The 15,489-nt window shown below is 41.1% G+C and overlaps 1 protein-coding gene across 2 annotated transcripts in view; it reads right to left on the bottom strand.

Annotated features, from left to right (window-relative positions):
- Positions 1-1,114: 1,114 nt before the first annotated feature.
- The window catches only part of CKAP5 (cytoskeleton associated protein 5), a 97,872-nt gene continuing 83,497 nt past the window's right edge, over positions 1,115-15,489 (bottom strand). The window contains exons 36-44 of one of the 2 annotated variants that reach the window (XM_058527016.1): positions 8,544-8,723; positions 7,584-7,771; positions 6,976-7,051; positions 6,035-6,223; positions 5,807-5,944; positions 5,203-5,286; positions 4,949-5,108; positions 1,983-2,134; positions 1,115-1,835 (exon numbers count right to left, since the gene is read on the bottom strand). In XM_058527016.1, coding sequence (XP_058382999.1) covers positions 1,590-1,835; positions 1,983-2,134; positions 4,949-5,108; positions 5,203-5,286; positions 5,807-5,944; positions 6,035-6,223; positions 6,976-7,051; positions 7,584-7,771; positions 8,544-8,723 — 1,413 coding nt within the window. In that variant the 3' untranslated portion in view covers positions 1,115-1,589. The other variant, XM_058527017.1, reaches the window with a different exon arrangement.

The raw sequence follows: 15,489 nt of genomic DNA, 5'->3' as shown, positions 1-15,489 counted from the left end.
GAGTGCCTTGCCCTCATTCTTTGGTTGTGGTTGACCAGAAAGCAAGGTAAAAACTGGGAATTCAGTGAGCTTGTAGGATCTTGGCAACCTAGAGCTTTAACCAGAGCAGGGGGAAGGGATTAAGAATGTTATAATACCCAAACTCTGCTTTTTAAACAGGGGCACACATTCTCACAAGGCTGCTTCCCTCCAACACAGCTGTCAGCATCGTAAGCTCGGCACTTGGGTTTTTCAAATTAGCTGTGCTAATTCCAGACCCAAGCACAGCCATGCTCTCTAAATATGTTTTTCTTCTATAGCAATGAACTCCTCCATCGTCCCTCCAGTGGACGCCTACTCCCATGTTCCCATTATGAGGAGGAGAGGCAAGTTAATTTCAGGCAGTGTGGGGGCCAACTGAAGATCATGACTGGAATCAATAGAGGGTTCATTTTCTGTCACGCTTTCATTTCTTGAATACCAGCTGAGTACAAGATAGCTAGAAAAGTTCCTTTGAACTCAATGATTGCCCAAAAAGTCTCCCAACAAATTCAGAACCTCTTAGTCTTGAAGAGTTTTTTTTCACTATGGAGGGAGGCCCTGTGGAATTTACTCCAGAAGTGAATTTTCAGTTTATTTTCTGGTCCTCACTCAGACTGAATGTGAAGCAACTGTTAGTCTGGACTAAAAGACCCCAATAACCAGGCAGGATGCTCATAAGCGCTCCCATTCTCCTCTAGTCAAATGACCCCAAGTCCAGTCCAGTGGAGAACCACGGTAGCCTAGCCAACATGGGGGACAATCTCGTGTATCTGGGCAGCAAAGTGGTAGGAAACCTCAGAACTCCTTGGAAGCATGGCCATGATGGGAGGAACATCATGACCCAAACCTCCAAACAGGGAAGAATGAGATTTCTTTGCTCCCCTTGGAGCTGCAGTGGGAAGCAGAGAAGGTGGGGTCCTCTTATTCCAAAGGAGTAAAAGACAGCATCACGTCTGTGAACCCAGGAAAGGTGGAGCTCTCTAAGCAGTAATCATTCACCTTTCTCCAACGGGCTGCATACCCACTGGTCCTGAGAACAGGCAACAGAAAGAGCTGCCCAACACTCCCAGATACGGAGCATCTTGGGAGACAGTTATAGTTAATGCAAACTTTATTTATAAAAGACTCTTAAATTAGTTGTATCATGCCATGCATTCATACAGAATACAGTGACCCTTCAGGGCTACAGGGAGAAGAGCTCACAAACTCAAAGGAAAACTAGTAAAGAGTTTCTAATAGTTAAAAGCTAGGAAAGATTAGGACGACTTTACAAATGAGCAATTAAAAATAAAACAAAAGAAAAAGGATATGGAAATTAGTCTGAGCTGAGAGGAGGGCAGCTGTTTACAAGTCTGTACACTAAACTAATCCACAGACAGTCTTCTAGAGGCAGGGTGCTGACGGAGAGAAGCAGAGTATGTACAAACACTTGTGCCACAGCGACTCCTCCCCAGATCCACGGTAGGATACATACAACCAGGTTGTGTACACTGCCCAGGCCGCTTGTAACTAGGAGGACTTCTAGTTTAGTAAACTAAAGCTGCAGGGAGCCAGGGGAGTAAGCAGCTTCATTTGCGACTGCTCTTTATTCTCTCCAGTCTTTTTTTCAAGTCATCAATGTTAGCTGTGGAGGAGGAGGATGTGGTCACGGTTCCTGACGAGTGAGTCTGGTTAGAATCCAGGTCTGAATGCTGGTGCTGCTCCCGGGACTCCCGGAGCTGAGAGAGTTTGCTGTGCAGCATGTCCGTGGACGAGGCAACGGTAGGAACTGCTGGTTTGGAGAGCAAAGAGGTCAGCGGAGGTCGGTCATCTTGCTGTCGAGAGAAGAGACATTGTCTCAGCAGGTCAAGAGGCAGCTCTGGAACAACACACACCGAGACTGGGCTGCCTCCCTGGGCCAGCCTGTCCCTGAGCGGCTTCTCCTTGCCCTCCCTGACCCACACAGAAGAAAGGAGCAGTACCTTTGTGTTGTCCAGACCACATCGCTGTCGGAGGATTTTCAGCCTTTCCAGGTAGACAGACGGTCCTACCTCTTCTCCATTTGTGTTGCCTATGGAGGACATTGTGCTTGTGGGAGCGGGCACACAGGTGACCTCCATCTGAGGGGAGATGCCTAGAGAGGAATGCAGAAAGAATCTTCAGGTATACACAGCCCACTTCTAGACTGCCCTGGCTAATCTGCCACCAAAGGGAACAATCTGGGGCTTAAACACCGCCACTGTACTTGAAGACTAAAAAGTCCACAAGAATCCACCTGTAGTTGGTGATCAAGGGTGCTCTGAAATACACTCAAGGTAAGTTTAGTGAGAACTTCACAAACTGATACAGAAGAGCAGAATGTAAGCTGGGCCACGCAGGAACATCCCGGGCAATGCAGGAGTTGCACCTGTAACCCCACAGCTGGCCCGGGCAATCCAGAAAGCCCAAGCTCCCCCTGAGGGTATGCTCGCTCGGTGCCCAACTGAAGGACCTAGGACTTGAAACATCTGCAAGAATTGACAGAGGGGAAAGCTCTTCTTCAAACCAGGGAGGACGGCAAGGTGCTCAAGGCTACAGTGTACTCATGAAGAAGGGGGGAAACTGAGGTGCCCAACAAACACCCAAAGAACGACTAGAACTGGAGCATCTGTAACCCCCCGCACTGAGACGGGAAAACCAAAACAAAAAAATCCCTCAGTTCTTAAATTTCTGAGAAGGAATAATCACAAAATGCAGGCATTTAAAATACCCAATTTGATATCAATGAAAATGCATTACATTAACCAAAAAGATAAGGTACTGGGAAGAAAAACTCCCTTATGGTAAACAAAACAGGTTACTCCAGGGCAGAAGGAATCCCTTAATGTAAAGATGAGGAGAACACTCTGAGAGGGTGAAAAGTGAATGAAGAATAACGTAAAGCCAGCAGTAAGGGATTTTGAATACTCTAAGGCATGAAACATTCAATAAGCAGTGGGGTCACATACTTATGTTGCAAATGTGCTGTTTAGGCCAAAAGTATCAATTAAATTTTGGCCATCACCAGAAAGGACTTTGGAAATGAGAAAAGGAGGCCTTGCCCTGATCAACCAAACCGTGTGTGTCCACATGCAGCACGCCGTTAGACATTCTGCTCATTGCGTGTCAAGAAAAAGACGCCTAAGGTCTTGGCGATGGGTAATTTAAGGTGTTAAAAACAAATTTAAAAAAATGACTTAAGAGAACACAATTGAAATGAAGCTTCAGTGTAGCAAGATACACGAGAGAGAACACGATTGGAATCTGAAAATCACAAAGGAATATGGTTTTACAGGCAAACAAATTCTAAACTGTAGGAGTAGCTGAGCTTCACTGAACTCAGAAAGGACAAATGTGCTCTACTCTGCACCATGAGAGGGAACTTCTGCAGCTGGGTCTTTTTTTAGTTTAAGGCTCTTGATGGCTATTTTATGTAACGGACACCTTCTAAGTCTTCCTTTTGTTTCTAGATCCTGTGCACAGAAATTCTCAGATATTGGCTTTTTCACTGTGGGGACAGTAATATTTCAGCTTACCATTAGGACAGGCATTCTTTCACATCATTCAACAAATACCTACTGAGAGCCTACTATGTGCCAGGAGACAACACAGACAAAAATCTTTACTCTTGTGGATTTTAAATTCTAGCAGAGACAGAAAGACATCAAACAATTAACCTAATAAATACTACATTGTATGCTGTGTTAGAGGTAGTTAAGTGCCATGGGGCATAAGCGGTAGGTTGCAAGTTTTAAATAAGGTTTCACTGAGATAGCGGTGTTTGCACAAAGATCCTAAAGAAGAAAGGGAGCTCGCCACAAGGCTGTCGTGGGAAGAGCAATCTACAGGTAAGAAACAGCCAGTGCAAAGGCCCTAAGAAGGTGCATGCCTGGTACCTTCCAGGAACAGCAAGGCAGCTGGGGGGGCTGGAGTGGAATGAAAATCAGGGAGAGTAGGTTCTAGAGCTATCAGGAGGCCATATAATGTAGGCCCTCATAGACCTTTGTAAGGTTTTTTGCTTTTCTGAGTGAAAGGAAGAGCCTTCGGAAAATGTTTGAGAAGCATTGTTTTGATGCTGTGTGCAGAAATGAATATAGGGAGGCGAGAGTGGAAGTGGGGAGGTCAGACAGGAGGATAGTGCTGTAATCCAGGTAAGAGATGATGATATGCAGCCCAGGGCAGCAGCAGTGAAGGTGATGAGAAGTGTGGTGGATTCTGCGTACAGTTTGCAGGTAGAGCCAAAAGGACTTCCTGACAGAGAGGAGAAGAAGACTCAAAAGCTTTGGGTCAGAGCAAACTAGAAGGTCGAAGTTGCCACCAACCAAGAGGGAGAAGAACGCAAATGGAGCAGGTTCGGGGGAGTATCAGGAGCTTAGTCTTTGACACGATGAGTTTACAATGTTTAGTGGAAACCCAAGTGGAGACGTCATGCAGGATGTATCAGTTGACATCAGGAAGGAAGTCTGAGCTGGACATCAAACAAAATTGGCCTTGTTGGCATATAAATGGTATTTAAAGTGATGAGAGTAGATGCACTAGTTAAGGGAATGAGAGTAAGACAGAAGAGATAATCATGGACCAAACCCTGGGGAATGCCGACATTAAGAGTTCAAGGAGAAGAAGAATGAGTCAGAGAGGCCAAGGAGGAACAGCCAGTGAGGGAGGAGGAAACCAAGACAGCATGGAGAACCAGAAGCCCAGGGGAGAAACTGTTTCAAGGGCAGGGAACATTGTCATTGTCAAACACCGATGATGGGTCAAGGCAGGTGACTGAGGGTTGACCACAGTGATGTTCACAACAATGTGAACATCACTGGTGACCATTAAGTATTGAGGTGCATGGATATAAATTGAAACCAATCAAAACCTCCAGTTCCTGAGCTGGGAGCTATTTTGAGCTTACTCTTGGAGTAACTAGAGGAAACCATACCTGTTGAAGGGGGAATACGGCTTTTGCCCTCCCTCTCCATCTCAATCACCCGAAGGCCTCTCTCAACATAGCTCTGGAAAAACTGTGAGGAATTCTTCAGAAATGGTTCAATGTCAGCATCTGAGTATTTCTTTTTATATTCATACAACTCTGCTAGGCCCTGGTTCACAAGAAAAAGGAAGAGCGGGGGATGGATGTTAGTGACCCTTTTCCATGAAGCAGACCCCCCCTTTGGCTCAGTCTTTCCCTCTCACCTCTTTAGTGTTCTCTTTAGAGCCAATCTTCTTAAAAATCTCAGCTAAGAAATCATTCACTTTGGCCTTTGATGATTTTTCATCCTGAAAAGTTGAAAGACACAAGGAAGGACTGGTTGGTTAGATTTGAGTTATTAATTAGGAACAATGGTTGGATAAGAACTGAAAACATCTCAAGATCCAGACCCTCCTGGTATGATCTTGCAGATAACAGAAGCACCGACGGTCTGGGGTCTGCAGCAGCAACACTAACACTCTGGGTTACTCAATATCTCCAGTCTCAGGATTTCAACTAAACTTGACGAGGAAGGACCTGGCCCATTCTTCCCTAATTAAAAAGAGCTCATAGTGGATTTATCGGGTAACCAGTGCCTTAGGCACAGGCACAGAAACCTTTCTCAAGAACCAAGAAGCATATAGTTATAAACAGTTTATATTTGAAAATTTCACGGCAGAAATGGTTACAGCACTACAGCAGGAGAGTGACTGGACCAATCCCTGAGCCTTCACCTCAGGCCCTCAGAAAGACAGGTTCCAGCGGCCTTCGACAAGATCACTTCCAGACAACCTCACTTCCCTCAATCTTTCAAATCAGGACACTCACTATTCGAGATGCTCCCTTTTCTGTTTCCTTATCAGACTTGCTCCCGGTCTGGTCCATACTGTGCTTCATCATCCGGCAGAGGTGGGCCTCCAGCTCAGACTCGTTCTTGTTGTCAATCATTGTTAGGTGGTCTAGGATCTGAGGGAGACACATGCACATTCAAATGGTAGCAATGCCACTTCCATGATGTCCTCTCAAGCTTCCTCAGGGACTGGGTGCTGTTCTCACCTTGGGCCCTTTTAATTTGCATAAAGTGTGCAGCAGAGTCTTTAGGGTCCTTATGGGAAATTCACTTTTGCATTGTTTCAGTTTCTCTTTGGGGAAGACCTTCATGAAAACGTGTATATCCAGAAGAATTCTGTCCAGATTAATGCTGTTGATGGTTTCAGGCAATAGTCGAACCATTCTCCAGAGACACTATTGAAAAAAGAAACAAAAGTTAGAAGGAGTGACTGAAGAATGAGGATAGTTTCTGTCACCATTCATCTTCCCTAAGCTCTGGGATCACTTCTAGATGATGGTCAGGGATACACATGTGGCACATTATATCTTCCAAGTTCAGTTGCCAAAACACGAATAATTTTACTCACTTCAACCATGTCACTGGCTAAAATGGGACAAGTCATCTGTCTAATCATCTCTACTCCTCCTTCCCACCTCCTAAAGACAGGGGTCTTAAATGATGAGAAAATGTGGAGATTCTGTCTTGGGTTTGCTTGGTACCTGAGAGTAAAGTAGTTTACATTGCTTAACCAAATCTAACCAAGGAGACAAAGTATTTTACACCATTACAGTGTAATAACACTTTTATAATGTTATAGATATGTTCATCTGGAGTCTTCTATCAAAGAGACCAAAATATTATAGGGCTATACATATCTTTCTTCCAAAAAGAAATGAAATTTGTCTCACCACACTTCTTGACTTTTGATTCCAGGAAAATTGGTGAGATATTTACAAAGAAGCTCTTCCTTTTCACTGTCTGAGGCCAGGAATTGTTTAGACCTGAGCTTGGGGTATAAATTGGAGGAAGGGAAAATTGGAGACCAGCTATATTTTTCAGGTGTGTCTTGGTTAATTTGAATCTATATCTTAGCTCCAACTCCTCTTTCCCCACACTTTAACAAATTATTGCATCTTTGAAAGAGAACAAATTATTTCAACTTAACCTTCATAACAAGCTCTGAGAATTTGGGAGAACTGGCTGTTGCTAGCAGGCTGTCTTGGAGCAAAACAAGTAGGGCACTGGATAAAAACAAACATAACACAACAGCATTAATAAGTTTCAAACCTGCATTCCTATTAAAATCAGTAATTGAAAGGCTAAGTGTAAATACTCTCCATCCATCTAATCAACTGACAGCTCATGGATCACGAACTGTCTTTGATTACTTGACATTCAGTTATTAAGAAAATAAACATCCATCATTTAAGCTTCTTATGTTACTACTTGGTACATGGTAACGCTTGTCACTCTATTTTTCATGTCACTGATAGCTGAGAAAGAAAGAAATGTACCTGAAATGTAAATGACAGAGGTGGCAGCTAACAAACTTTACAGTTCTATTCTAGAAAACTCATATTGGCTGGCTTACTGATGTTGTTACTAGTTTTAGCTGCTGTCTCAGGTTGGAAACCTTTGTTCATGAGGAAGTGAAAAATAATAAATCAACTTACAGGCAAACCTAAAGTTACAACTGATCTAGCGACTTCTGGTTTCTATGGGTAGACAAAAGAGAGGCTGTTCCAGGCTCTAATGCTGAGAGTATAGATATACCTCAGGATGTTGGTCTGGTCTGACTTCTCCAGAACTTTCACCACCAAGAGGTTCACAGAGCGGATCACCTGTTGTCCTTCTTCCAGATCTTCAATTCGAGAATCCAGCATTAAGGTGATGAGGCCATGCATCAGGTCTTTCAGTACTCCAGTGGAGGCCTCCCGGGCTAGGCTCTCTATCTGAAACAGCTATCCAATCATAACTGTGTTAGGGAGGTATGAAACTCAATATACAGAGCAAGGAAGATGAACACGGGTGGCATATTCTAGTAAACAATTATATTGTATTTTTTAAAATTCAGAGTATTAGGAAAAAGCAAAAATCACCACACTCCCTCAAACCTCCAGTAACAGCCAAAAGTAATCAGCGTGCTTCTTTCCTGTTATAAAAGTACTTTTAATGTGAACAGTTATCTGTGAAAAGCCAGTCAGGGCCCACTATGCCTGATGAAGAAACCGACGGGGGGGCCGGCCCAGTGCACAAGTGGTTAAGTGCGTGCGCTCTGCTGCGGCGGCCCGGGGTTTGCCTGTTTGGATCCCGGGCGCGCACCAACGCACCACTTGTCAAGCCGTGCTGTGGCGGCGTCCCATATAAAGTGGAGGAAGATGGGCATGGATGTTAGCCCAGGGCCAGTCTTCCTCAGCAAAGAAAAAAAAGAGGAAGATTGGCAGATGTTAGCACAGGGCTGATCTTTCTCAAAAAAAAAAAAAAAAAAAAAAAAAAAGAAAGAAACTGGCAGGAAGCAGAATTCTAGGTAGTATGTAAGCATTCTACTTTGTATCCTAACAATAAGGTAAGCTGGAGTGTTGCCCAACATCCAACAGAAGTAATCAATAGCTTGCATATAAAATTCTACAAGTGTCATAGGACTCACTGGAACATCTACACTGGTTCAAGCTTTAGAAGCCGGGTGGGATGAGAGACTTAAGGGAAGCTCATGATCTGCAGAGATGCCCTTACCGAAATCATGTTGCCAATGATACAGCTATACAACTTGATGATCTCATCCTTCTCCAATTTCTCATCTGCCATATGTGTATTGTAGATGAGTCTTAGCTGCATGAACGTGGCTATCAGAAACTGATCAATATGGCCAGACATAGCTTCGGCTTTGTCTTCCTGTCTCAGGACCTCATCGATCTGTTAACAAAAATCCAAGATGTATTTTCCAAGCTTCATACTTGTAAGTAGAAGGAAGACATTACAAGGGACGTCTCTGTAATATTTATTAGCAAAGCACTTCCAATATCCTACTTGGAAAAAAACCCAGTCACTTTACATATAAATAACTAGTCCTTGGGGATTCAATCATTCAACAAATATTTACTGAGCAAGATACTGTTAGGTGAATTTGTTGCAAATCTTATTCCGAGACGCTCACTGTCTAGTTCAGAGAATAATGATCCCTGTTTAAATGTCTAATTTATTAAAAAGAGTGTTTTTAGACCCATTATCTCATTTGATCATTCCAACGGCTCTGGGAGGTAAGACAGAGCTGATGATAAGATCTCTTTTTACCAGATGAGAAAAGTGAGGCTCAGAAAGATCAGGTTTCCCACATCTTGATGCAGTGTTCTTTTTGGTTCAGTACACTGCTTGTCAGTAATGGTAAAATTTTACTATGGGAAAAACATGTATTTCCTATTCACTACTATAAAAAGATCTTTTATTTCTTTTTTTTTGATATCTTAATAGTTTATAACATTGTGAAATTTTGGTTGCACATTTTTGTTTGTCGATCACCATATACATGTCTCCCTTCACCCCTTGTGCCCACTCCCCACCCCCATTGCCCCTGGTAACCACAATACAGTTTTCTCTGTCCATGTGTTGGTTTATATTCCACATATGAGTGAGATCATACGCTGTTTGTCTTTCTCTTTCTGGCTTATTTCACTTAACATAATACCCTCCAGGCCCATCCATGTTGTTGCAAATGGGACGATTTTGTCTTTTTTCTTATGGCTGAGTAGTATTCTATTGTGTATATATACCACATCTTCTTGATCCAATCATCAAGTGAGGGACACTTGGGTTGCTTCCACTTCTTGGCTATAGTGAAAAATGCTGCAATGAACATAGGGGTGCATAAGCCTCTTTTTGGATTGTTGATTTCAGGTTCGTTGGATAGATTCCCAGTAATGGGATAGCTGGATCATAGGGTATTTCTATTTTTAATTTTTTGAGGAATCTCCATACCGTTTTCCATAGATGCTGCACCAGTTTGCATTCCCACCAGCTGTGTACGAGGGTTCCTGTTTCTCCACATCCTCTCCAACATTTGTTTTTTGTCTTGGTGATTATAGCCATTCTAACGGGCGTGAGGTGGTATCTTAGTGTTGTTTTGATTTGCATTTCCCTGATGATTAGTGATGTTGAACATCTTTTCATGTGCCTATTGGCCATCTGTATATCTTCTTTGGAGGAGTGTCTGTTCATTTCCTGTGCCCATTTTTTGATCGGGTTGTTTGTTTTTTTGTTGTTCAGTTGTGTGAGTTCTTTATATATTATGGAGATTAACACCTTGTCATATATATGTTTTGCAAATATTTTCTCCCAGCTGGTGGGTTGTCTATTCATTTTGGTCCTGGTTTCATTTGTCTTGTAGAAGCTCTTTAAAAAGATCTTTTATTTTTATGATTACATAAATAACACCCTGAGACAATCATGTGAATCTTCAGTGACCATCCTTTCATGCAGGACTGCCATACCACATAGCTCCAGGGGGCACCATTTATACAGACTACAATGTGAATGGTGCCCTTGGTGTTGAGGAAGCCAGTGGTCCTACTTTCATTTATCTCTTTATGCATGTATACCCCATAAGCACATATAATTTTATATAACTGGGACTGTTTAACAATGCTGTTGCAACATGGACACCATAAAAAAAACCTACCTCTTTTTTTTTTTACTCCTCTTTTTCCAAGGTAATTAACATTAACAACCCGGTATATATTCTTTCATGTTCACAGAATCATATACAATCACACATACACACATACATAGGGTCAAGGTTTAGGGCACTGTTTATTTTACAAGAGGATTATAGTATATACACTTTTCTGCATCTAGCTTTTCTAACTCAACAGAAAATTACGAAAAACCCTAAAGTCAATAGGTAAAGACTGCATAATAGTCCACACATGCATGTACCAAAATTTACTCAATCATTCCCTTACTGACAAACTTGCAATGTGTTTCCAGATTGGTTATTTTGTCCACTATAATGTTACAATAAACATCTGTGTGTGTGTGTGTGTGTGTGTGTGTGTGTGTGTGTGTGTATATATCTCCTAATGTACTTATTTTCTAAAAGTCTCAAGAATATAATTTTTTTTTAAATTTTATTTATTTATTTTCCCCCAAAGCTCCAGTAGATAGTTATATGTCATAGCTGCACATCTTTCTAGTTGCTGTATGGGGGACATGGCCTCAGCATGGCCAGAGAAGCGGTGCTTTGGTTTGCGCCTGGGATCCGAACCAGGGCCGCCAGCAGCGGAGCGCGTTCACCTAACCGCTAAGCCACGGGGCCGGCCCAAGAATATAATTTTTTAGTCTGAAGGATAAAAGCCTTTTTAATTATGCTATAATAGATATTACCATATTGCTTTCATTAAAAAGGCACTAACAATTCACATTTCTCCATTTAATGTATGAGAGTATTGTTTTTCCAGCATCTCTATCAACTGTATGTGTTATTACTCTTTTTACTTTTTGCCACTCTGATGGTTTAAAGAGCTATCTTATCGTTACTTTAATCTGCCTTTCTGTGGCGGGGGGAGAGGCTGCACAGCTTTTCATGTGCTTACCGGCCATTGGACATCTTCTGTGATGTGCCTATTCATATGCTTTGGTCATTTTTCTATTGGGTTCTCTTTTTCTCAAGAGTCACTAAGAGCTCTGTTTACTGTAGCTATGAATCCTTTATCAGTTGTTTGGGTTGCAAATATGTCACTTGTTTATTGACAGTATACGGTAAATTTCTCCAGATTAAAATCCTAAAATTTCATATGATCAAATTTGTCTTTTCTTTTTAGGTTCTGGGTTTCCTTCCTTATTTTTTTTAATGGTCTCCCCAAATTCCCTGCTTATTTCAAAAAATTAGGGGGGTAGAATTAGTTGTTTCAAGTTTCCATTTAGGCGTATGCTTCATACTTTCCAAGTAGCCAATATTTTTTGTGATATTATTAATTAAAAATTTTGTTGGGTCATCAGCAAAGAATTTGGTCAGTATATCTTTTACTTTTTGCATTTGTTAAGGTTTTCTTTGTGCACAAATATATGATTTACTTTTTTGAAAATGTTTAATGAACATATAAAAATATAAATTATCTTTTCAGAGATTGTAAAACTCTCTATATATGCACATATATTCATTAAATCTGGTTTATTGTTTACTAATATTCTTTTTAATTGAGGTTTAACTTTCATATGGTACAAGGTACAAATCCCAAGAGTACAACTTAATGAAATTCTGTAAGCGTATACATCTGTGTACCTGCCATTGGGAACAAGCTATAGGACATCCAAAAGGCCTTTTTCTGCCCCATCAGGTTGGTACCCTTCCCCCCACCAGGGATTACTACTCTTCTTTCTCGTTTTCTTTTTTAATACTATTCTGACCTCTAAACTGATAAAATTATTTAATTCTCCTACATTATTTTTCGTCTACTAGATTTGTCCAATTCTCTCAATCTGTAACTTGTCTTTTCACCTTGTTATAAACAAAATATCTTCTGATGCACAAAAATTAAAAAAATTTTTAATGTAATGGGCCAGCCCCGCGGCTTAGCGGTTAAGTGCGCGTGCTCTGTTACTGGCGGCCTGGGTTTGGATCCCAGGCGCGCACAGACGCACGGCTTCTCCAGCCATGCTGAGGCTGCGACCCACATACAGCATCAACTAGAAGGATGTGCAACTATGACATACAACTATCTACCAGGGCTTTGGGGAAAAAAAAGGAGGAGGATTGGCAATAGATGTTAGCTCAGAGCCGGTCTTCCTCAGCAAAAAGAGGAAGATTAACATGGATGTTAGCTTACGGCTGATACTCCCCACACACACAAAAAATTTTTAATGTAGTAAAAAATTTTATTTTTTATTTATTTATTTTTTTTGAGGAAGATTGGCCCTGTGCTAACATCTGTTGCCAATCTTTCTCTTTTTTCTCCCCAAAGCCCCAGTACATAGTTGTATATCATAGTTGTAGAGTTGTAACTCTTCCATGTGGGACGCTGTCTCAGCATGGCTTGATGAGCGGTGCATAGGTCCACGCCCAGGATCTGAACCCGCAAACCCCGGCCCACTGAAGAGGAATGCGGGAACTTAACCACTATGCCACTGGGCTGGCCCTTTATTTTTTCCCTTATTTTTTGTGTGTGTCTAGTTTAAAAAGAAATCCTTCCATACCTTAAAGTAAAAAATGTTCTAGGGGCCGGCCCCATGGCATAGCAGTTAAGTGTGTGCACTCCGCTGCTGGAGGCCCGGGTTTGGATCCTGGGCGCGCACCTACTTGTCAGGCCATGCTGTGGTGGCGTCCCACACGAAGTGGAGGAAGATCAGCATGGATGTTAGCTCAGGGCCAGTATTCCTCAGCAAAAAGAGGAGGACTGGCATGGATGTTGGCTCAGGGCTAATCTTCCTCCAAGTTCTCCTATAAATTTGCCTTCTCACGTCTAGGTTTTTAACCCATCTGAAATATATTTTGATGTAGGAAATAGCATCTAATTATATTGTTGATCTCATGGAAAATAACTAGTCCTAGTACTAGTTACTGATTAATCCGGTTTTACCAAGAAATCTTTAATGTCTCCTCTGCTTTAAGTTTCCTATAGATGTGAGTATTTCTGGGCTCTCTGTTCCATCCTAGTGGTCTATCTCCTTATCCCTGGGCCAATATTACCCTGTCTTAATTACAGTGGCTCTGTATTCACTGTTGATATCCAGTGATATAAATCCTCTTCACTGTTTTTTTTTTTAAATGTCTTAAAAAAACACCAGAACTGTCTTTGCTATTTGGCCCTTTGATTTTCCATATAAATTTTAGAATCAGGTTCTCAACTGCAGAAAAAACTGTTGAGATTTTTTTGGAATGGCAATGAATGCATAGGTTAATTTGAGGAGAATTGGCATCTTTATAATCCTGAACCTTGTGAACATAGTATATTTCCATTTATTTGGAAATTCTCTAATGTAATTCAATAAAGCTTTACAATTTTCTCTGTAAAGGTCTTACATATATACTGCTTGGTTTATTCCTAGGTACTTAAAATTCTTCTTGTGGAGAGTTTTATCTTTTATCTTTTACATTTCTTATTATGGTAAAATATATACAACATAAAATTTACCATTTTAACTGTATTTAAGTGTACAATCCAATGGCATTAAGTATAGTCACAATGCTGTGTAACCATCAACATTTTTTTTTTTAATAATTTTTATTTATTTATTTATTTTTTTCCCCCCAAAGCCCCAGTAGATAGTTGTATGTCACAGCTGCACTTCCTTCTAGTTGCTGTATGTGGGACGCGGCCTCAGCACGGCCGGACAAGCGGTGAGTTGGTGCACGAGTTGCTGCACGCCCGGGATCCGAACCCGGGCCGCCAGCAGCGCAGCGCGTGCACTTAACTGCTAAGCCATGGGGCCGGCCCACCATCAACATTACTTCCAGAAATTTCTCATTATCCCAGACTCTGTACCCATTAAGTAATATCTCCCTATTCCCCTCCTCCAGCCCCTAGTAACCTCTATTCTACTTTCTGTCTCTATGTATTTGCTTATTTTAGGTACCTCATATAAGTGGAATCATACAATATTTGTCCCTTTGTGCCTGATTTATTTTACTTAGCATGTTTTCAAGGTTAATCCATGTTGTAGTATGTATCAGAGTTTTATTCACTTTTATGACTGAATAATATTCCATTGTATGTATGTACCACATTTTGTTTAACCATTCATCTGCTGATGGACATTTGGGTTGTTTCCACCTTTTGGCTATTGTGAATAATGCTATTATGAACACTGGTGCACAAATATCTGAGTCCCTGCTTTCCGGGGAAAGCTGGATCTTATTACAATTCTGTATTTAACTTTTTGAGGAACAGCGAAACTTTTTTCCACAGTGGTTGTACCATTTTACGTTCCTGCCAGCAATGCCTCTGGGTTCCAATTTCTCCACATCCTTGCCAACACTTATTATTTCTTTTTAAGAAAAAAAAATTCTAATGAATGTGAAGCAGTATCTCAATGTGGTTTTGATCTGCATTTCCCTAACTGACTAACGATGGTGAGCATCTTTTCATGTGCTTATTGGCCATTTGTATATCTTCTTTGGAGAAATGTCTGTTTAGGTCCTTTGCCCTTTTTAGAATTCGGTTGTTTGTTTTTTTTGTCATTGAGTTGTAGGAGTTCCTTATGTATTCTGGATATTAATCCCTTATCAGATATATGATTTACAATATTTTCTCTCATTCTGTGGGGGGCTTTTTCAGTCTCCTGACAGAGAGCACAAAACTTCATTTTGATTCTTTTGTTGCCTGTGCTTTTGGTGTCATATCCAAGACATCACTGCCAAATCCAATATCATGAAGATTTTCCCATATGTTTTCTTCTAAGAGTTTCATAGTTACAACTCCTACATTTATGTCTTTGATCCATTTTGAGTTAATTTTTGTACACAGCATAGGAGTCCAACTTCATTCTTTTGCATTTGGATATTCATTTTTCCCAGCATCATTTGTTGAAAAGACTGTCCTTTACCCATTGAATGTCTTGTCATCTTTGTCATTCAGACCACTAATTTGGTTTCTGTAGTGATCATCCTCTCCTTTGATTCATCTATTCAATTTTAAAATTCTAAAACCATGTTTTTTTTCCTTGGAAGAATCTTTGAGTGTAATAATAA

Source organism: Diceros bicornis, chromosome 31 (genome assembly GCF_020826845.1).
Source record: "Diceros bicornis minor isolate mBicDic1 chromosome 31, mDicBic1.mat.cur, whole genome shotgun sequence".
Classification (NCBI taxonomy): domain Eukaryota; kingdom Metazoa; phylum Chordata; class Mammalia; order Perissodactyla; family Rhinocerotidae; genus Diceros; species Diceros bicornis.
The sequence above is the reverse complement of the archived record's forward strand: the minus strand, read 5'-3'. Positions and strand labels throughout refer to the sequence as shown.